The sequence below is a fragment of the Lampetra fluviatilis genome, chromosome 28 (genome assembly GCF_964198595.1).
Source record: "Lampetra fluviatilis chromosome 28, kcLamFluv1.1, whole genome shotgun sequence".
Lineage (NCBI taxonomy): Eukaryota > Metazoa > Chordata > Hyperoartia > Petromyzontiformes > Petromyzontidae > Lampetra > Lampetra fluviatilis.
In genome coordinates, this window is record NC_136302.1 from 13,423,308 (window position 1) to 13,445,535 (window position 22,228).

General features: G+C 45.4%; 1 protein-coding gene across 1 annotated transcript; it reads left to right on the forward strand.

The window, feature by feature from the left end:
* Nucleotides 1-1,735: 1,735 nt before the first annotated feature.
* LOC144942833 (protein RCC2-like) lies at nucleotides 1,736-21,835 on the forward strand. The gene is made up of 12 exons (XM_078869837.1): nucleotides 1,736-1,958; nucleotides 4,073-4,166; nucleotides 4,711-4,854; nucleotides 8,390-8,521; nucleotides 9,407-9,495; nucleotides 12,298-12,412; nucleotides 13,002-13,168; nucleotides 13,504-13,684; nucleotides 13,829-13,934; nucleotides 14,054-14,126; nucleotides 15,940-16,017; nucleotides 17,261-21,835. The coding sequence occupies exons 1-12, from the start codon at nucleotides 1,782-1,784 to the stop codon at nucleotides 17,363-17,365; spliced, it is 1,461 nt and encodes a 486-aa protein (XP_078725963.1). The 5' UTR covers nucleotides 1,736-1,781; the 3' UTR covers nucleotides 17,366-21,835.
* The last annotated feature ends 393 nt before the right edge of the window (nucleotides 21,836-22,228 follow it).

The window sequence follows — 22,228 nt, forward strand, 5'->3', positions numbered from 1 at the left end:
TAGAAAGAGCGAATGGACCTATGAGAGCCTGGTAAATTTTAGAGAGAGAAATAGGCCGTTTGAGAAAACAAACTGGTTTGTCAAATTTCACACCTAATTTCAAATGTACCAATCTTTGGAGATCGCAATCAACGAGGCTATGCGTTAACTGTGTGTTAGCCGACTCTCTGTGTTGCATTACATTACATTTCCAAAAGATTTGCTACATTTTATTTTCTCAAACTATTTCTCTCTATAAAATTCACCAGGCTCTCATAGGGCCATTCGATCTTCTTTTCTCGGTCGCTTCGGGGTGGATTCATTGACATTCTAATTTCTCTGTCCCAGCAGCTACCCCAGCAGACCCACCTCTCTCTCTGCCCCCCCCCCTCTCTCTGTATTTAAGGCCTCGACACAGATGCATTGGGTCTCTGTGTCTATGTTGTGTCTCTCTCTGCTTGTGTGTCTGTGTGTCTCCGTGTCTGTGTTTTGTCTCTCTCTCAAATTTAGTTCTATCTGATGATGGTTGCTTGTGTTGCAATAGAAACATCGTACTCTATTATTAAATTTATTTGGTTTTTTCGGTAAAGTCACGTAGGTAAAACATCAAATTAATATATGAATCCAAAAAAGTGTAATTAAGTATTTTGTGTGTTGTCTTTTTTGCGTGGACTTAATTACACTTTTTTGGACCATCTTATCTGACAGGCACTATTTTACTTTACTTTACCGAGTGTTAACATCCCCAGTGTTTAACAGTACTCTCTTCATTGTTCAGCCAGCATTGGTATAAACATGGGCATTTTCGTTCTTTTCTATCATGTGTATCTGGCCTCCCCTCCCCCTCTCTGTCCAATGCGTTGGCGTGTGCAGCAGTAGTTGCTTGCGCACAACCGCGTCCACGCCGTCGTCCATCCTTTTGGCCCCGCCCCCCTCCCGATGCGTTGTACGTGGCACTCCGTGCCGTCTTTGAGCCCCGCCCCCCTCCCTCCCGATACGTTCCATTCATTGGCTACCACATTCTGATGAGCTCCCCCCCCTCTCCTCCCCTCTCAACTTGCTTTTAAGGGATTACATCTTGAATCATTGCCTCACTTGATGCAGCTAATCTGGCTGTGACGGTCCCACCTGATGACGGAGACTTGTGTTGCCTCCGAAACGTCGTGATTTTTATTTTATTTTATTTTTTATTAATTTTGATGTTTTACCTACGTGACTTTACCGAAAAAACCTAAGAATATGAATCCTTGCAGTCACGAAAGCTTCAAATCTAGAATTTAATTTATTTTCTTTCTACGTGACTTTACCGAAATAACCAAAGAGTAATTCCTCAATTAACGTGGTAGATGCGATTCTGAAAAGTGCCACGTTAAGCGAGGAATGACTGCTAATGAATAACATTTGCACTGAAAGCGGTTCGTCGACCGCGTTATAACGGGTGCGTGCAAAAAGTTATTTTAATAGAAGAATCGCGTTAAAGCGAAAACGCGTTGTGTAAGCGCCACGCGTAAAAAGCCAGGACTTGCCGAATGCACAAGAGGCGGCAGAGCGCACTGCGATTTGAGCCGAGTGAGGGACACGTGGCCAATTGGGGGTCCTTCTCTCTCAGCGACTCTCAGCTCTCCCCCCCCAATTCCTTGTGCCCCCCCCCCCCACTGCGCCCCCCCACCACCCCCACCCTTCTCTCAGCCCCTCCACTTCCACCCTTCTCTCTGCGCCCCCCCCCACTTCCACCCTTCTCTCAGCGCCCCCCCCCACTTCCACCCTTCTCTCAGCGCCCCCCCCCGTCTCCTCATTCCGCGATGCCGCCGCGCAGGAAGCTTCAGCCTCAGTCGCGGCCGAGCGCGAAGCGCGGCCGCCGGGGGAGCGCTGGGCGAGCCCGAGCCCAGGAGCTGCACGGGGAGTCCGGGGAGGATGCGGGGGAGGAGGAGGCCCACAACGCGGCCCCGGAGACGCCGTTCGGGCCCCGGGAGACGGTGGTAAGAACGACGCGGAGTCGGGCGCCGATTGAGGTCGGGACGGTGCTCACGAGGAGTGATCGGCACCGCTCCCGACCGCTTTGGCCTCCCCAGTGCTGATGTCGACTCGCCCCGGGCAAGGCCTGGAAGGCCGCGGCGAGGCCCTCGGCGAGGCCGCGTGCCGCTCTCGCTCCGTCGCGGGCCTCGCTCCCGCTGGACTGCGTTGTCAGGCAAGGCCGAGGCTCCGCGGCGGGCCTGAGCTTTGTGTGCCCAACTCTTAGCTCGGTCAATTTTGTATTCATTCATTAGCAGTTTGACTGATTCACTACGGAAATCATTTCGCGATGTCATTCACGCCTTTGATGACGCGTTTCATTCATTACATTAAAGTATTTTATTAACTTTAGAAACACGTACAGGCTTTGAATGAAACATTCACGATGGTGACTGCAACAACAATACAGAACAACAACTGGAAGGTACGCCAAGAAGTATGGAGAGATGCATGCTTGGCATTGCAGTGAGCGACAGGAAATGGACATTGATGAGAGAGAACACGCAGGTTGCGGACATCATCCGAGCTGTTAGCAGAGGTGAGGGAGCTGGAGCAGCGCCGGTCACGGACGCGATGTTTAGGAACAACATTGAGTGGCAGCCAAGGAACTCGACGCGTCCAGGAGGAAACCCGCCGAGGAGATAGAGCCATGAAATCCATCCAGGTGCAGCTGCTGCGCAGGTTGTTGTATGACAGGAGGATCGTGAAAGTTGGAGGCTTGGAGATGTATGTTGAACTTCTTTCGCACCGTATGTAGCCAACCGTGCTAATCCGAGGTGCGGGAAGGCTTCACCCAGCAGCGGATTGGATCATGGCTGATGATGCATTGGTTCAGACGGCAAATACTTTACTGACGTTCTGGTTATAAGTGCTTGATGGGATGGAATCCGTCACGTCAGTCTTAATGCAAATAAAATGTACGTATAAAATATATATTTTGAAATGTATTTCACAAAATAAAGAATCGTATATTGGTTTCCTGTTCGAACATGGATATTTTCCTTGCTATACATTTTACAAGGATGAAAAATAACAATGTTTTACCCTTTCTGGCAATATAGCAGCTGTTAAGATGTTCAGACACCACATGGCATTTCCTCACCAGTGTTAGACCAGAGAATGCCGAAAGGCGCACAGTAACAAAGCCAATGCAAGTATCAGAACACTTATGGCTCTTAACACTGATGAGACAAGGCCATAAAGAAGGCTGTCTCTGGTGTAGACCAATCAGTTTCAAAGACAATGCGTACATCAGATAATGGTTGCATGTTTTGCCACAAGCATGTGTGGTTAATGCAGACTTGATGCCTTGCAAAGGGTATCTTTGGTGTTTGAACATCTTAACAGCTGTTTATTGCCAGAAAGGGTAACACCTATTCTTATTTTTCATCATTTTTTGGATGCTGGCAATGAGGTCCCATAAATATTTTACAAGGAACTTTCATTCAAACAAACGGTGATTCAAGTGTTTCATTAAAAAAGTGAATCTGGAAACCTGCTAATGGATTGGTCAAGTTGATAAACAGGACTGCTTAGTCTCGTCCACACACTTTGCATTTCTAATTCGCTCCCATTGTCTCATTCCAAAGCTTTTATGACCTTATTCAATTCAAGAAACCTGTCAACTCTTTTCTATTACAACTTTGAGAGTGCTATTTATTATTGGGTGCTTGACGTTTTGGGGTTGTGGGCCTGTGCTCATCAACTGTGTTTTAAAAACAAAATAAGTATAACCCGTAAAAACAAAGTTTTTCACTATAAATCCTTTATATGCGTGGCGGCTAGAGTCCTCTCGTCCTCTGGCTTGAGATGGCTGCCACCTATGGGTCAGATGATTACATTGCACCATTAAGCAATTGGTAATTAAATATAATATTTTTGTCCTAAAAAGTGTAAACATTTTTTAAAACATTTTCACGAACATTAATTGTCACTCACAACGAGTCTGTGTGGAAAATGTCAGCTCGATTGGATCACGGGAAGTGGGTTAAAAAACGACCGAAAGATTTGCATGGTCCTAAGCAAGCAAGCGAACTTAATATAAAGGATTTTAAAAGGACCAAGCCACGTTGTGTTCCAGCTGCTGAAAGGGGCTCAAGTGTCCGGGCAGCTGCTGATCTGCGGCGCGACCAATTGGGACCTGATTGGCCGCAAGGATGTGCCCAAGCAACATGGTAAGCAGTGTCTCAGACCGCCTGTGGTGCGCTATGCCATTTGCCCCTTTCCGCTTTTCCCCCTTCGCTGCTTTATTTCTTTGGGTTGGCTGTGTCTCCTGTGTTCCCATCTTGTGTGTTTAGTGTTTGCAATGTCTCTGGACCTACGGGCCATTGCTAACCCTCCAAAAAACTCGCGAAATCACCATGCAGCAAAACATTTGGTTTTATAAGCAAAATCGTATCTGCAAGGGTTCCCACCTTGCCTACGGTCTACGGAACACAGATTGGGAATTTGTGATCTAGACATGGTAGAATTTACTTTAAGAACTACATACATGAATTTCCTATCACACATATTACATTGTTTATGAAGATTGTTGGGAACAAAATAACAAAACCTTCATCTGTCAACCGAGCAAGTAAGCAGGGTTAAGGAAAGTCTGCTCTACCATTTTCCTCATCCCCCCACCACCCTAACATTGTTCTTCACAATGTGAAGTGTCTTGAGATGCAGTCGTATGAAGACGTTCTATACATTGAAGTTGTTGTTGTTTCACCGCAGTTGCCTACAAGAACCTGGGAGTTTCCCTGTGGGGGCCGCACCGCTACGGCTGTCTGGCCAAGGTGCATGTGAGCAGTGTGGTGTCGGGCCCAACGGCCTGCCACTGTCTGCTTCTCACCGATCTCGGGCAGGTCTACACATGGGGTTCGTAAGAGAGGGCGTCTGAGTGTGAGAGATTTGTTTTTGCTGTTTGTCATTGAGGTGAATTTGTGTAAGAAGGAGAGGGTATGTGGGGTAGTGTAGCGGTTTTCACGTTTTTCTATGAATCCTTCAACACCAGTTTGATTCCCGCTCATGGCCAACACCAATGACAATTATCTGAACTGTTCCTTGGCCTCCCCTAGGTCGACTCAACCTCAAATGAGTACCTTGTACAATGTGTAAACATCGCCAGTCAAGAGACAAAGATGGCCGGGCGTGTTGTTGGCCACCCAACCCCATGTGTGTCATGCCAGCCCTCATAGGTGTTCACTAACCACATTTGCCCCAAAAATCTGTTAAGGCTATCTTTTGGCATGTGGTCTGGTTTGGCAGTGGAGCTCACACTCTTAAATCAGTTAAGCAGCATTATCATGTCATTTTCTGTGTAATGTTGTGACAATTGCCTGGCCTGTCACTCCATACGAAGCTCTGGGTCTTCTTTGTCACATGCCATGTTTTATCTAGGCTTGTGAAACATGAACCCCTTTACAGGGTCACCTGCGCAAGTTTGAAACACTGGCGGCCTGTTTACAATCCATCTTGGTTTTACCTAGGCTGGATTGTCAGGCATTTGCAGATACTCGAAAGATCTGGACACATTGGGATCCCAGGTGGTACATCTGCCAGTCACCGTATTACATTAACCCGAAATATATTGGTATATTTCATGACCTGTCTGCAAGATCTTAACATTTGAAGTTTGAAAAAAGTGTGGTGGTGATGTTACCACCACTTGGTGGTGAATGGCTGCTGCTGTTTATCGAGAGAGTAAGGGGGAGAGAATGTGCTTGAAAGGTTTACCTTCTATGATGGTGAGCAAGGGTGGCAGTACGGTACAGTATAAAAAAATATTGTACCATATTATCATCCTGTACTTAACCAAAAAATGCCACACAATACCATAATCACGTAGGTAGAAATAAAATAAATCGCGAAGTTTCGGGCGCAACACAAGCATCCATCATCAGGTGGGAAAGCATAGTCTTCTGCTGAAGCAGACTGTTTTAAAAGGTTTGAAATGGGTGTAGCTCAAGGGTCATAAAGAAGTGGCCGGGGCTAGTGATGTTAATGTGAGAAATTAGCATGTAACTGTAAGATAGGAGAGCGGCCTCTGCGACGAGGGCACGGAAGTGGCTATGTTAATGTGAGAGATTAGCATGATGTTAATGTGAGAAATTAGAGGGCACGGAAGTGGCTATATTAATGTGAGAGATTACCATGATATTGTGAGAAATTAGCATGTAACTGTAAAAAAGAAGGAGAAGAAGAGTGTCCTCCTCGACGAGGGAGTGCAACCCAACGGGTGTAATACGGAAATCTTTTTGGTAACCCCTACTATGTACGGTAAAGTGATGGTTTTGGTTGGATCCTTAGAAGGTTGTCTCCGCATGACTGGGGAGACAGCTTTGCGAATTGTACGGTCCGAGTATCCGTTCATCCTGAGGACTTGGTGTACCTGCTCCAACTCACTGGCTAGGTGGTTGGTGCTGGTTGGAGATGCAATGGGCCATATGGTGTAGTGTTTTGATGAGGGAATTCTTCTGGGCTGGATGGTGGTGGGAGTCAGGCTTTAGATAGGCATCCGTGTGGGTGGCTTTCCTGTAGAGCGAATGTCCCAACGAGCCATCAGGTCTCTTCTCGATCAAAACATCCAGGAATGATAGCTTGCCATCCTTTTCCACTTCCATTGTGAATTTGATAGATGGGTGTATGGAATTGATGTGTTTGAGAAATTGGTTCAGTGCTGGCAGGCCATGTGGCCAGATGACAAACGTGTCATCTATGTAACGCTTCTACAAGGAAGAACGTAGGGTGGATGTCTGGATGGCATCTGTCTCAAAATTTTCCATGAAATCATTCGCGACCACTGGCGATAAGGGATAATCCATTGGGGTACCCTCATTTTGTCTGTAGAATGTACCATTCCAGGTGAAGTATGTGTTGGTAAGACAGTGCCTTACCAAAGTTGGTACATCTGGATTCAGTCCTTGTTGGACCAAGTCTTCAATGATTGCAATGGTGTCAAGTACAGGTACATTGGTGAACAGAGAGACTACATCAAAACTATAGTAATAGGTTTTTACCCTTTCAACTGGTACAAAAACTGACACCTTTATACAAGGCATCATGTTTGCAATAACCACAACACAAGCAGTCAAAATGCAAACAAAAAGAAACAACTCTGATGATGATAATGATATGCACTGTCCTTGAAGTTGATTGGTCCACACCCGAGACAGCTTTTCTTAGAGCCTAGTCTCTATTGGTGTTGGACCAGATGACGCCAAAAGGCGTACAACTCAAAGACAGCGCATTATCAGAGTTTTGAGAGCTCGGGGTAAGCATTTACACTATAAGACCTCCTTTACCAGTGGCAAAATATAGTAATAGGTTTTTACCCTTTCAACTGGTACAAAAACTGACACCTTTATACAAGGCATCATGTTTGCAATAACCACAACACAAGCAGTCAAAATGCAAACAAAAAGAAACAACTCTGATGATGATAATGATATGCACTGTCGTTGAAGTTGATTGGTCCACACCCGAGACAGCTTTTCTTAGAGCCTAGTCTCCATTGGCGTTGGACCAGATGACGCCAAAAGGCGTACAACTCAAAGACAGCGCACTATCAGAGTTTTGAGAGCTCGGGGTAAGCATTTACACTATAAGACCTCCTTTACCAGTGGCAAAATATAGTAATAGGTTTTTACCCTTTCAACTGGTACAAAAACTGACACCTTTATACAAGGCATCATGTTTGCAATAACCACAACACAAGCAGTCAAAATGCAAACAAAAAGAAACAACTCAAATGATGATAATGATATGCAATGTCGTTGAAGTTGATTGGTCCACACCCGAGACAGCTTTTCTTAGAACCTAGTCTCCATTCGTGTTGGACCAGATGACGCCAAAAGGCGTACAACTCAAAGACAGCGCACTATCAGAGTATTGAGAGCTCGGGTAAGCATTTACACTATGAGACCTCCTTTACCAGTTGAAAGGGTAAAAACCTATTACTATATTTTGCCACTGGTAAAGGAGGTCTCATAGTGTACATCGAAACTGACAAGCAAATTATCCAGAGACAGTGAGATGTCCTTGATTAGAGAAACCAAGTGAGCTGAGTTAAGTACAGCTTAGGTGGACTTGCCAGTGAAAGGAAGCAGAGTCTCAGACAGAAATCGGACCAGTTTGTAGGTGGGTTAGTTAATCGTGGAGACGATAGGACGGAGCGGGGTACCTACTTTGTGGATTTTTGGAAGGCCATAAAATCTGGGTGGTCTAGCAGCTGAAGGTTTTAGGGAGCTCTACTTTGTCTGATCGATTAGAGAAGTCGATTTAGTGATTATATTATTGGTTTTAGTAGCTAGGCAGTTGATTGTGAGAGGTTTATTAATGCTACAACATGCGTATTTACGAGCAGAGGTGTGGAGGAGGATGGTCGTCGTTGATGCTGTGTTGCGTTTTCTAGGCCGAGGAGATAAAGGCCAGCTGGGGCACGGGGACTTGAAGCGCGTGGAGGCCCCGCGGCCTGTGGACGCGCTCTTCAAGTTCACGGTCGTGGCGGCAGCGTGTGGGCGGAGCCACACTCTCTGCATTACCGGTCAGCAGTCGGCGCATGCCACAGCCATAGCCCTGACAAGTCTCATTCATGTCGTTCCACATTCGTACGTGATTTCACAAGCCTAGGCACCTTTTGTCGGTGTCAATTCAAGTTCCTCATCATTGTCCATGATCTATCCAATGCTGAATGAAGACCTCTCCAAGCAGTTGACATTTCTCATAATCTTAAAATGCCACAGTTCATCTTGCTTTTGCAAAATAACTGAATTCAATGGTCTATCACTGCGGTGGACGTCGTCTTGCCGAGTAAATATATTGTAAGTGACTTTTGTTTTGCTATTTATCTTGAGCCCAACTTACCAACCTTCCTCATTAACGAGAACCCATATCTAACAGAGGCCGTTATCTATAAACACGTGACATTTTACCAGCATTGTCTTATGCAAGCCTGACGATGTTGATGACACACTGAATGTCAAAACCAGTCCAGCGTTTACTTGTATTCAACCAATGCTGCTGAAGAAATCACTCCCAGATGGCCGTGCGGTCAAGTTTATTTTGTTTAACGAGGTCAAGAGTGACCTGGGGAATTTCATCTGTCAGTAGAGGCTATGATTGTTGTGTATTTCAATTAAGTAATTTTTGTATTTGGAAAATTTAGACTGATGCCTGCACACAACAACTTACTCTTGCAAATTGCATTGGAGGATCTTTATAGTGCACTGTGAAGCAGATGGTGCGTAATAATGTTTGTTACACCCGCAATAATAGCCAGGGCAGGCGCCTGAATCGAACCATAGACCAACAATTGGAAAATGCGCTGCCTCTAGAGAGACAGATATGGGTAGGAGGGCTGTTGTCTGCTTATTTATTTTTAGAGTAGAGTTGGAGTAGCCATGCCGACGCACAAGATACTGTTTTGCAGAGACTGGGGTGGTGCTGGCGTTTGGAGAAAATCACCTGGGACAGCTGGGGCTCGGTACAAAGAGTAACGCCATGCCAACGCCCAAGCAGGTAGAACAGTTTGGGCCTCGCGTTGTATCCTTTCCCCAATTTACATGCATTCTCATGTTTACGATATGGGCATTGAATCATGCGTGTGAGGATCAATATTTCAATCCGTGTGTTGTATGTAATGGGTTCATGTGACCCCTTCAGTCACTTAAAGTGCTATCATTCACCAATATTAAGTGAAAAGCAAGAAGGGAGATGGTAACTTCTCTATAACATAGTGCCATACACGTGTACCACACCGTACATCATCATTATTACACCCGTTTATCCAGGAAAGCCTCAATACTATTTCAGGAGGGTTCTGCCAAGTTTTCACAGTTGGGGATGACTATTGCTGCGCCAGAACACAATGGCTGATTCTTTTAATTACATCAGAGGATATTTAACGTCCTCTGTAAAGTAGATGTCACATCGTATATTATGGTTAATTTAACTGGAGTTTGTTGAACACGTAGGATTTCACAACCAATATCCAAAATTATGTTTTTTTGGTTTAGATTGCGTAAATATAAATGTGTCGTCAAACCCGCCACCACCCAACGCAGCCAATTAGTAAGATTTGTCACGTAAACAAAACGTGTCAAATAGTACTTCAGCACACCGCTTGTGTGTTGGAGAGTAAACACAGAGCATTTACAATTCGAGTACGACGCTTCGCTGGTGATTACAACGGCTTCATCAGGTGATTATCCAGAATTGTGGCAAAGTCTTAAATAGAGCATGGGTGATTATTTCACCTTTATTTATCAGTTGCAAAGATCATAGGGTGGTTAATGTAGTCATAAATTGCAATGGATCATGTTCATCTGAGAATATACAGTACCTATTATTGGTTGGGGTTAATCAACTTTACAGTGGAATGCTTTTCTATTTTGTTGTACATACATTATGTTGAGCTGCGAATATGCATATAATATGCAGTACCTATCATTGATTGCTCACACTTAATCAACACACAATTGAATTCTAGATTTGAAGCTTTCGTGACTGCAAGGATTCATACTCTTAGTTCTTTCGGTAAAGTCACGTAGGTAAAAAATGAAATTAAAATTAATAAAATAAAAATCACGATGTTACGGAGGCAACACAAGTCTCCGTCATCAGGTGGGACCGTCACAGCCAGATTTGCTGCATCAAGTGAGGCAGGGATTCAAGATGCAAGCTCTTAAATACAAGTTAAGGGGGAGGAGAGGGGGGCGGAGCTTATCAGAATGTGGTAGCCAATGAATGGAACGTATCGGGAGTGGGGGGGGGCTAAAAGAGGGCACGAGGTGCTCGTAGGCGTCGACGTGTAAGTTTTTGTGCGCAAGTCACTGTTGTTGCACATGATAATGTATTGGAAGGGGGGGGGGCTAAAAGAGAGCACGGGGTGCAAGTGTACGTGGACATGCCTGTGCACAAGCACCTGTTGATGCACATGATAGAAAATAACGAAAATGCCCATGTTTATACCAGTGTTGGCTGACAATAAAGAGAGTACTGTTAAACGCTGGGGATGTTAACACTCGGTAAAGTAAAATAGTGCCTGTCAGATAAGATGGTCCAAAAATGTGTAGTTAAATCTTTTTTACATGGTTAATAACATCTATCCAATGATTACTAAGTTTGTACCCATCATCACGGTTGAAATTATGTCTGTGTTTGTATATAATTTCAACCGTGATGATGGGTATATCTATACAATACAAACACCTGCATAGGTATGCAATTATACAGTGTATTGATAATGCACTTCCAAGCAGCACTAAGCCTTGAGCTATCAGAAGGGTTGCAATTATTTCTATTTGTCTAAATTTCTAAATATCCCCTAATCTTGGCCAGTAATAATACATTTTACACAAAACATTAATTTTTTTTTAAATCAATTGAATGTCCTTGTTGGCACGCATGTTCTGCATCTGCTGACAGCTGTGTTTGTGAGTATTTAATATTTTTTATTTTAGTCTTATGCTGATCATTCGTCCCTTCTGACCAGCATAGTATTGGCCACAGGAGAAATTAATCCGGTACACAGCTTTTGGCTAATTGAACTTTATGGTGGTACCCCGGGGTACCATAGTACCTCGGCTCTTGTATAATGTCCGTGATGGAGTCATTTTTAGTCTGTTGATGGTCGGCGATGCGGCAATGGACTCCTCTCGACGAGCTGTACACGATGCACCACTACGGTGCGTACGAGCGTTCAGGGTTTCAGCGCAATCGTCCTCGCTGCGTTTCGACATTGTGGAGTAGCACCTGATTTCGGATTGATTGGTACCCCAGTCGCAGAGTTATGTAAACCCCTGGAAAAAATAGTGTCCCAGAAATAAAATATTTTATTGCCTCGGCCATTTTGTATTATTGGGTACCCCGGGATACCTTATGGCGGTACCCCGGGATACCCCGGGGTACCGCCATAAGGATCAATTGCCTGATGTAGCTGGTTGTAATCACCAGCAAAACGGCATACTCTAATTGTAAATGTTGTGGGTTTACTCTCCAACACCGGTGTGCTGAAGTAGTAACTAATTTGCAAGTTTTGTTTACATGACAAACCTTACTAATTGGCTGTGTTGGGTGGTGGTGGGTTTAACAACGCATTTATATTTACGTGATCTAACCCAAAAAAAAGTTTTATGGACAACTGCAGTATTAACCAGGGCGGTCTGCTGAACAACGACAAGAAGCAGCAAATGCACTACCACTGGGCTGCGTCACTGCCTCATGGTGCAAAGAACCCCACACGCATCCTCGGCCACACGGAGAATACATAACTGCACACGTGTACCTCCTGTATTAATGATTGTGCTCCTCGCCCTTAAGATTGTGTACAGCGGACAGCCGGTGGTAAAGGTGGCTTGTGGAGCGGAGTTCAGCATGCTGGTGGACTGCAAGGGTAATCTGTACTCATTCGGCTGCCCAGAGTATGGACAGCTGGGTACGTGGCGCGGTGATGGCGAAATACGTTATACTCGTGCAAAACGGTCTTTAAATGGATATTTTAACTTGTTAGTTATTTGATATGCTGTGTTTACAGCTCACACCTTGCTACTACCATTGATTGCTTCAGTTTACTATTCATTCTAATGCTTGTTTGTCATGGAAAGCCTCACTGAGTCTCAAGGTTCTTTTTCTAGACATGTCCTGCCAAGTTTTCACAGTAGGGGCAATATTGCTGTGTTTATTCTTTATTTGAGTAATTTTCAGGTATTTTTTCAGCATTGGGATATTTTGGCTAATACCAGCTGCATTGTATGTGTTTAGCATGGGAGGAAACCACAGAACCCAGAGGAAACATGCGGAATAGGGGGAGAATATAAAAACTCCAGACAGAAATGAGCCCAAGTCAGGTATCGAACTAGGAACTTCTTGCTTTGTGGAACAAGTGTTTCCACCGTGCCACCCTGCGGCCCGTTAATAAAAGATGGCAATAGGCTGAGGAGGCCTTCAAACTTGGATAGATCATGTCCGATGATGACTACTGCCGTTTGTAAGAGATCAATAGCGTTGACTACACGGGCGTGCAGGCCACAACACGGACGGCCGCTTCCTCGCGTGCGCCAACCGGCTGGAGTTTGTGTGCGAGTTGGCACCGCGACGCGTGCTAGTGTTCACGGAGCGCACGCGTGACGGGAAGGTGAACACCGTGCCGGCCGTGTGCGTCACCGACATCGCCTGCGGGTCCAACCACACGGCAAGATTTCACACGCTTCTCTTTACCAGATCACATTTGTTCACGAGTACATTCGATGTTTGCGCCGTTTGTATAGCATATGGCTATCACGAGGAAGGTGCTCTGTTTCACAGATGCAGTCTGCAGTCTTTACTCAGGAGGGGGTGATGTTGCTCTGAGTATCTCAATAATTTGTGAGTAGTAATTGAAAAGTGTCAATAATTGACACGATCTTTTAATATCCATTCTGGGTTCACAGTGCTTTGTGTTAATAGGTGCTTCATAACAGCTATTATTCTAACAGTATTTTAAAAGCTACACAGGATACCCTCGTCTCTGTGTGTGTGTGTGAGCAGCTGGTGCGAGACAGCCAGCGCCGTGTGTTCTCCTGGGGATTCGGAGGCTACGGTCGGCTCGGCCACTCAGAGCAGAAGGACGAGATGCTGCCTCGACTCGTCAAGATGTTTGACTTCCCCGGCCGGGGCGCCGCGAGCGTGCATGCCGGCTGCAGCTGCTCCTTCGCCATCATCGAGACTGGTGTGTGCACTACGCAGGACATGTGTACGTCTGGAGGGGTGGCGGTGAGATCGAGGGAGCGGCGGTGGAGTGGTGTATATAACTCCTGCTGTGATAGGCGACATATGCCGTGTGTTGTGTGTTGTCCGCTGTGGCTGTACGCAGGGGCACTCTATTTCTGGGGTACCTCAAGCACCATGCGCGAGTCCACCATGTACCCCAAGCCCGTGATGGACCTCGCCGGATGGAAGATACGCAGTCTGGCATGCGGGTAAAAACCAGCCCAGACCTCTACCTTCGTCATATTACACTGGCAGAATGTTTTATTATATACATTTGTGCTTTATGGTTGGCAAGTAAGGCGGTGTGCTTGATCCTGTGTGGTGTCAGGAAGAGCAGCGTTATGGTGGCGGCTGATGAGAGTACCATCAGCTGGGGTCCATCTCCTGCTTTTGGGGAACTGGTATGCACGCACTCACACGCATGCACACATGTACGCTCGTTCATACATGCCTACATACACACACCTACACACATGTCCACACACAAAAGCACCAATACAACAACAACCGCCATTCGCCACTAAGTGGCGGTGACGTCACCACGACGCTTGTGCCAGGCCATGTGCACCTTGAGGCCACGTGAAGTGTCGAACGCCCGCTGGCAGGAGGTCACGGGGCAGACCCAGGTGCCACGGGTCGACTGACTGAGATGATAGAGATGACTGGCTGATATACCACCTGTGCCACCTACTGTGCCAACTTGCTGTGCTTTAGCCACCCGGCGCTCCACCCGTTGTTGTGAACGTCGCCCCTCCGCCCTCCGTTGTTGGAGGGCGACTGCCTCCAACTGCCCAGAAGCGTCCCCCATGAGCCTCCTCCACAGAGGCCGATCTTGACACTGCTGGTACCAGTCATTGGCAAGTCCACTCAGCTCCACGTCCTCCTGTACCATATCACTCCATCTCTTCTCTAGCCCGTGCCGCGCCCGTTTAGCCCCCTCGATCCGGCCAAACAAAAGCTGTTTAGGCATGCGGTGGCTGGGCATGCGGGCTACATGACCCAGCCAACGCAGCCTTACTTGCCGGAGGAGCTCACCGATGGGATTTTGCCCAGATCTTTCAAGGATTTGTGAGCTCCTCACACAAACCAGCCTGGTTAAACCCAGGATGGATCGTCGGCAGGCCAGCCTAAATGTTTCCAACCGGCGAAGATGCTCCATTAGGGGGGTCCACGTTTCGCAAGCGTAGAGAAGGGAGGGACATATTTGTGTTTAAGTCGTTGTTTTGTGGTAATGAATTGAAGGTGGAGGGGTTACCAGCCTCTCGCACCCGTCCAGAGCCCCCGTTTAGCCACTGTGGTGGTCACAGACGCCATGAGGGTAGAGGCCAATGGGAATTGGCCCTCCCCCCACAGCACTGTCCACGACAGAGTTGCCTGTCCGCCACCGCGAGGAGGTAGGGGGTTGTTTTGCCGTGTACACACACACATCCCTACACACGCATGTCCACAAGTGTGTGCAGACACCTTTAAGCACTTACCCATTCGCCTGTGGCTCCTACTATGTTTATTCTCAGCATTGTTGCAGACTTTTGATTTCGAGAAAATATTGTAAACGAATCGGCATAATGTTAACAAGCTGGAATAGGACTACAAAACTCTCGTGATGGTGTCTACATTCACAGTCAACGGGGGTGACAATGGTAGTGCAAGTGCAGCCTAGATTATTAAAACGAAATGGGTGGCTCAGAAGTCAAAGATAATGAGCCTCTACCACTAAGATCCTGGGTACCAATCCGGATGCCAGATGTCGTGATTAAACTGAGTTCTCAAGTGTAGCACATTGATGGTTTCAGCTTGGTGATTCATGGCTTCGCAAAAAAAAAACAATGTGTTTTTACAAGTGATTTGGTTAAATTCTATCTCTCAGACGTTAAAACATCTATTCGACTGTCACAGCCTCATAGCAGATTGTATCGGAAACTTTTGTCCACGGTCATTCTCTGACATACTGGGTGCCCTGTTTTGCGAGATTATCTGACAATGCTGATGGAACAATTGCAGCAACACATTTGGACAAAGAACTGAATTATAGGATATTCTCTTTTAATGCCAAGCACTATTGCTGAAGCTATCGTCATGCCTGTGGTGGAACTGCTGATGACCTTCGGAGTTTGAACCGAGGCGTCGGTACAGCAGTGAGACCACAGGCTACATGCTGTAATAAAGGAACCTCTGACATAATTCTAATGTCTTTGCTCTCTGCCTCCGTCACAGGGGTATGGTGACGGAAAACAGAAATCATCTACCATTGCCAAGGAGGTGAAGCCCTTGGATGGTATCTACATTGAGCAGGTGGGGGCGGTGGCATAGGCCACGATTCAACTCTTTGGCTGAGCTCTACAGTGCGTGTGTGCTCGTGTTAGTCACTTGTTGACCCAGGATACCCTTACACAAGAGATTTAGTTGTCGCAATGTGTTCTCACTTGGTAAAATAAAGTCAATAAATACATAGAATTCGATCAGTAATGTTATAGCATTTGTAGAATACTTTAATTTATTCATAACCCCTAAAAATGTTTAGAAAAAAAATACTTGAAAATGCTCAAAACAAACTTAAAGCAATTTTTTTGTTGTCATTAGTGACTAGGTTGAGAACATGCCATCACTACACTGGTTTAATCACCAGCAGCTGAAACCCGGCTCAGTGCTCTGACCCGACAGTCACTTGGGACACCTTGTCCCGTGCTCAACCCAGGACTGAAATTGTTTTTCACTTCTTTTGACAAAATTCTAACTTTGGGAGATTTTACTTGGACATTCAGGAAAACACTCGTGGGGCCTTTAAAATGTCGAGTTGGAGCGATATAATTTTCACAATATAAAAAAAAAGTTTAATGATAGGATGATTATTGTGATATTAGTTTAACTTAACTTTGTCATATTTCACATTTTGTCCTGTTTTTGTGCTCCACTTCAAGTACAACTCTATTGCTTAAAGGTTATTCAACTGCAGTTCACTCAACATAAACCTGCCATTAGTCTGCTAATCATTGTGTAAAGAAGCTCCTTGGAGACATCCATTTTTGCAGAAGCAAAGCTTTATTTCTAACTTAACGTATTTACAGTTCTGAGTGTAACAATCGCCACACTCGTAATTGCTACGGCTATCTTCCTCCCCGATGATTTCCACCAAGTTGAGTCTCCAACAGTCAGCCCCGATTCTTTCCACTTTGTCGATCTCGAACAGTCAGCCCCGATGTCGTCCACCTTGGTCGTCGATTATTCCCCGAGCAAGCACCCCGGTCGCGCGCCTCGCTCCCCCTCATATACTCGCTTGCCCCGCCCATATCGGACAGTGGGCCCCACTCTACTATAACACTTGTGTCCTTTATTGAATAATGATTACAGTGCCTTCCGGCCACCTGTTTCCAATGATCTCAACGTGTGCCTTCTAGCACTATCTCTTTGCAGTCTCCTAGATCTGTAACTTTCCGATCACGTGAGTGTTTACAATCTTGTGATGGCCGCATATTAACCAGGACTGTGTGTGCATTGTCTCGCTGGGTGGTGGTGACTTACCGTCCCTGCGACACAGGTGGCCATGGGGCTTTCCTTCACGCTAATGGTTGCCCGGGATAAAGGAGAGGATGACGAGCAACGGATCTTGAAGCTGCCCGAGTACAACCCCCGCGACTTGTAGCTGCTCCCAGAGCTGCCGCACGAGCCACTCTCCGCATGAGGGCCTTCTCCATAATTACTAATTACAAATAATTACTGGCCACCCAGCACAGCCTCTCAGCATGTGGGGAAGGCCCTCATGGTGACAAATTTGTCTGGATTAATTTGAAATAATTACTACAATTGTTTATCTTTAATGTCAATAAGAATGAGATATCACTATGTGTATGCATGCTGTGTGTACACACGTAATGGCCTGGATCTCTTGGTCTCTCTGGCTTCGTCTACATTGTGAAAGCGGTGATTCTTCACATCCTGCTTTCTTATGTGATATCTATACATTCCAGAGGCCTTGAAGTGTTTTTTTGGCAGTTGATAAACATTGCAAAAAAAAGTGATAGTTTTCAAAGTATTAGATGTCATATACAGGTATTTGCAAATTGGGTGAGAGTGGTTGGTGAGAGGTTTTTATTGTTCCCTTTCTGTTATGACCTTGGACCAGTTAATATTCTTGTGTTTAGACCACGTGGTGGCATATATTGACGTGCTACAGATTTTATGAAGACCTGATGTTTAGCGTTGTTTTATAATGTAACGGAGTGCCTTTGCACGTCGCTCCTAGGCAGCTCTAGAATTCATCGTTTTCAACTCAGGGTTTTGTACGTGACTGGCGGCGGAACACGGCAGCTCTCTGTGGCCTTACTCCCATCGCTATTCCCTGTGCGTTTCATTCAGGAGTGACTTGTTACGGTGTGGAATGAGGTGACGAAATGTACCGAAGAGTCAAAGGGGAAGCACTCTTACCCAACCGTGCAGCCCATGGCGTTCCCCGACTATGCAGGGAAGGCCCAGATGTTGCCACTGGTGTCAAGACAGGACATCGTTTTTTTGGCCTTGATAAGTCTGCTAAGTACAGCCAGTCTGACTGCACTGTGAGACACCATCGGTTTCTACATCCAACATTGATCATTCACAGTCTTTTGTCAATCCACTGCTGGATGAAGGCCTCCTCATGCAGTGTCGGTTATACTTCACACTGATCAGTGCGGCTTGGTGGAAGAGGGAACCCAGGACCAGAACAGATATCACCATTGATGCTGTAAATCAAACTGAGGTCACTGGGTTCATAGCACAATGCGTTAACTACTGTGACACCGTTCCATCTTCTGGCATTAGGAGACGGCTGCATTACCAGTGCTGCACATACCCGTCAGCAGATTAACATATAAGAATAACTGGACTTTAATTCAGCTAAAGGCTGAACATTGCCAAGACAGATCCAGCATTAATGTTAATTCTACGCCCCAAAGAGGCTAAATGGCATTGTACACACATTTAATTACTCGTGTAAGAATATTTTCAGGTTATATGTGTTGCCTGTACTTGACCCCTTCACAAGAGATCGCTTACATTCACTGCAATGTTTAAAAAGCATTATTGAATCGTGACTCCTATTCACAATTCGTTAAATGGCAATGGGTTTTTTTGTTGTTGCACCCTAAGACTATCCCTTAGGATAAGACTATTCCTGAGGATAAGACCGGGGGGGGGTGGGGATGTAATTCATGAGGGTAGTCAGGGCTTGCTAGGGGGAGTGCACAGGGTACAACAATACTTCACAATGAATGTAGACCACAGCCGTCGCTCATTTTGGTATTTTGGCAATTGCAATTTGAAATGTGACAGACATGGATGCGTTGTTGGGTTTAAACTTTAATAAATGTGTTTTTTGTACTTTCACAGAAGCATTGTCAGTATTGTGCGTTATCGCTGCAGCTGTTAAATTGTAGATTGGTTGTTTTAGCACAGAACCAGACTAGACTTGCTTGACTTCATGTCGTGAAGCATTCACACCAGCAGCTAATTACACGCAGTCTAACTCCACGCAAGACTGGGCAACCCCTGCTCTTATTATTACCTAGGGATCTACCCCGGACCCTTGATGGGTATGGGGTCCCACCCCTTAGTGGATCCGGGGTCAGTCCTATGGTGGGTCAGGGGGGAAGTCTGGGGTGGGTCTTGGACAGCTACAGGCGTAGCGCTGCTTGAAAGTTAATAATACAATAATGCATTGTTTGGGTGCATGCCTGCACACAAACAGCAGCAGTGAAGGAGATCAATGAGCAGACACAGTATGCATGCATCATGTATGCTGATTACCTTATATGAATTAACTCATACCCCCTGCCCCTCTTTAGCCTTTGCACATGGTGGGTGCACAAGTGACGTCATCATATCTACCCTTCTATTTAAGGAACGAAACGGGAGGATTTCTCCACAAATTTGGCGTCCTGATGATGTCTGTTGTAATTCCTGGCGAAACATCGTACTCCGATATAAACGCAAGACCCACACATATGCATCTGTATGTATATATGTTGAACTTCTTTTGCACCATACATAACCAGTCGTGCTAATATGTAATTCTCATTTTTACAGTTAATGGTGAGGTCAACTATAAAAGCTGTGTAAAGAAATGCCAGCAAGTATCATATCTCGGCATTTACCGGAGGCAGTGCTGCAAAGGTGACTTTTGCAATGGTGTCACCACCCCTTCGCCCTGTATCCTCGTGGGATGACACCTGCCCCTGATGGCCGCCATGTTGCGTCCGCTATAGAACTACAGTGGCAGTGGGTGACCCTTTGAGTGGTTACGTGGGCTTCGGGAGCCTCAAAAGTTGAATTATGAGGTATTAGTAGTATGATTATTTTTGTTTACTCAGGAAAGCCTCGCTGAGCCTCAGGACTTTTTAGGAGGGTTCGGCAAGATTTCATAATAGGTGGCGATGTTACTGTTGATGTGTGTAATGCCAACTTGAGGAATTTGTAGGTACATGTTTCAGCCTTAAGATGTTATGCCTCGAACCAATTTCATTCGTGTGTGTTTTTGCTACGTGAGGAAACCACATAATCTGAAGGAAAACCATGCAGAACAGGGACAGAACCTACAAATTCTACATTCGCATATAGTCACACGCACTCATTCACACTCAACAAACAAACTCCACACAGAAAGGCATCGAAATTAGGAATCGAACCCAGGCCCTTCGTGTTGTGATGCCCACGTTACAAAAATACACCACCTTTCCACTCAATGTAAACTAATCACTGCATTTTCCAACCACTTCTGACGCCAGTTGTGTCACCGATTCAGAGACAGTTTCTAGGAGGCACCTTTATTAAAAACTTCTACGGTCTCGTCTACACACTTTCCACAGTAGCATAGCCTAGCCTGTACACAACACGAGCTGTTTAACACTGACGGTGCTGACTGAGATAGCTAACTTATATCCTTCGTAGCGCAATATCTAGCAGAGATGATTAGTGACGACAGCAATGATGAGACGAGTCCATTCCTAGAGATAAAATAATAAATTAAATAAATTAAATTAAATAATAGAATACTTTATTAAATAATAGAATAATTTATTATTTTATCTTTAGACGTGACTTAACCGAAAGAACCAAATAATAATTCCTGCAGTCACGAAAGTTCTAAAATTAAGATTCCATTCCTAGAACCGGCAGCCCTGAGCTCCCGCTCTCGGCTCCTTTTACGCTACCAGCACGGCCTGGCTTCCGCCCTGACCACGCCTCCTTTCTCGAACCCGCTAGCAGGTTCCAGGGGCCTCCAGATGGGGTCCTCTGTGACCCTTACCCTCGTTCCCCTGCTCTGCCAACACACCCATGCTCATGCTCACCGGCGTGTGTACTGTCTGTCCACCACAGCTGCCGCTGCTATCCAACAGCCGGCGCTATTACACTACACATGTATAGTAGTAATAATGCAAAGGGGTAGAGGTAATTCTAATGTATGCATATGTTAACCCTCAGTCAAGACTTAAGTCATCTTTGGCTTAGCTGGAATCATTAAATTCCCTTTTCACTATTCATCACTATGATGGATAGTAGAAGAGGTGGCTGGGAGGCTCAGAGTTAAAATTTAGGCAGCCAACAGTTATTAAACCGGGTTCTCTAATGTGGTGAGTTAATACCCTCATCTGAGTCAACAATGATTGCTTAACGTATTTATGTTGAACTTATTTCGCATCGTATGTCGCCAACCATGCTAATGAATAATGTTTTGTGCACAGAGTTGGGAAGTGATGCCATTTCATTTGTGGATCAGAGGTGGCCTAAAGAGATAAAATATTTGATATTCACTTCTGCGGGTCAGTCATTAAACTTAAACCTTCCGGGGCCAGTCATTAACCCTAAACTTTCCACGTGCCAGTCTCTAACCCTAAACCGTCCGTGGGCCAGTCTCTTGACACTAAAGGGTGCACTGCTCTGCAAGAAATTTGAATTCATATCGTGTCTTATGACGTGACACTGATGGGACAATCGGGATAACCTTGGGGAAATTATAGACAATTGAAATAATTATTAAGAATTAAGGTTTTCCATGATCATGTTGATAATCCATGTGCTGTACTTAGATTTATATTTCTTTCAAACGTATTTGCTTTAAATAAAATGAGTGGGAACCATTGCAAGTGATATTACTGGTTCTTGTTTGATGCATTAAGATGATTAAGGCTTACATTTTCCTTGGTCCTTTCGGTAAATTCACGTAGGTAGAAAAATACAAAAAAATATATCACGACGTTTCGATCGCAACACAAGCGATTGTCCTCAGGTGGAAAAATAATCCAGCAGTAGAACTGCTGAACCAGGAAGAACAGCGAGAGAGCTGCTACAACAAGAGGTTATATATGTTGGCCAAGGGCAAGCAGGTGGGGTCCGAGCTGGAAAGGAGTCCCATCCCCGCACGCAAGCACATCAGTTGTGTTAATGGGGGAGATTAGGGGGAGAGAGATTAGCATGTCAAAGTAAATAAGCTTCCATCGCCGCATAAGAGTACCGTCGCTGTATATGCGCACAG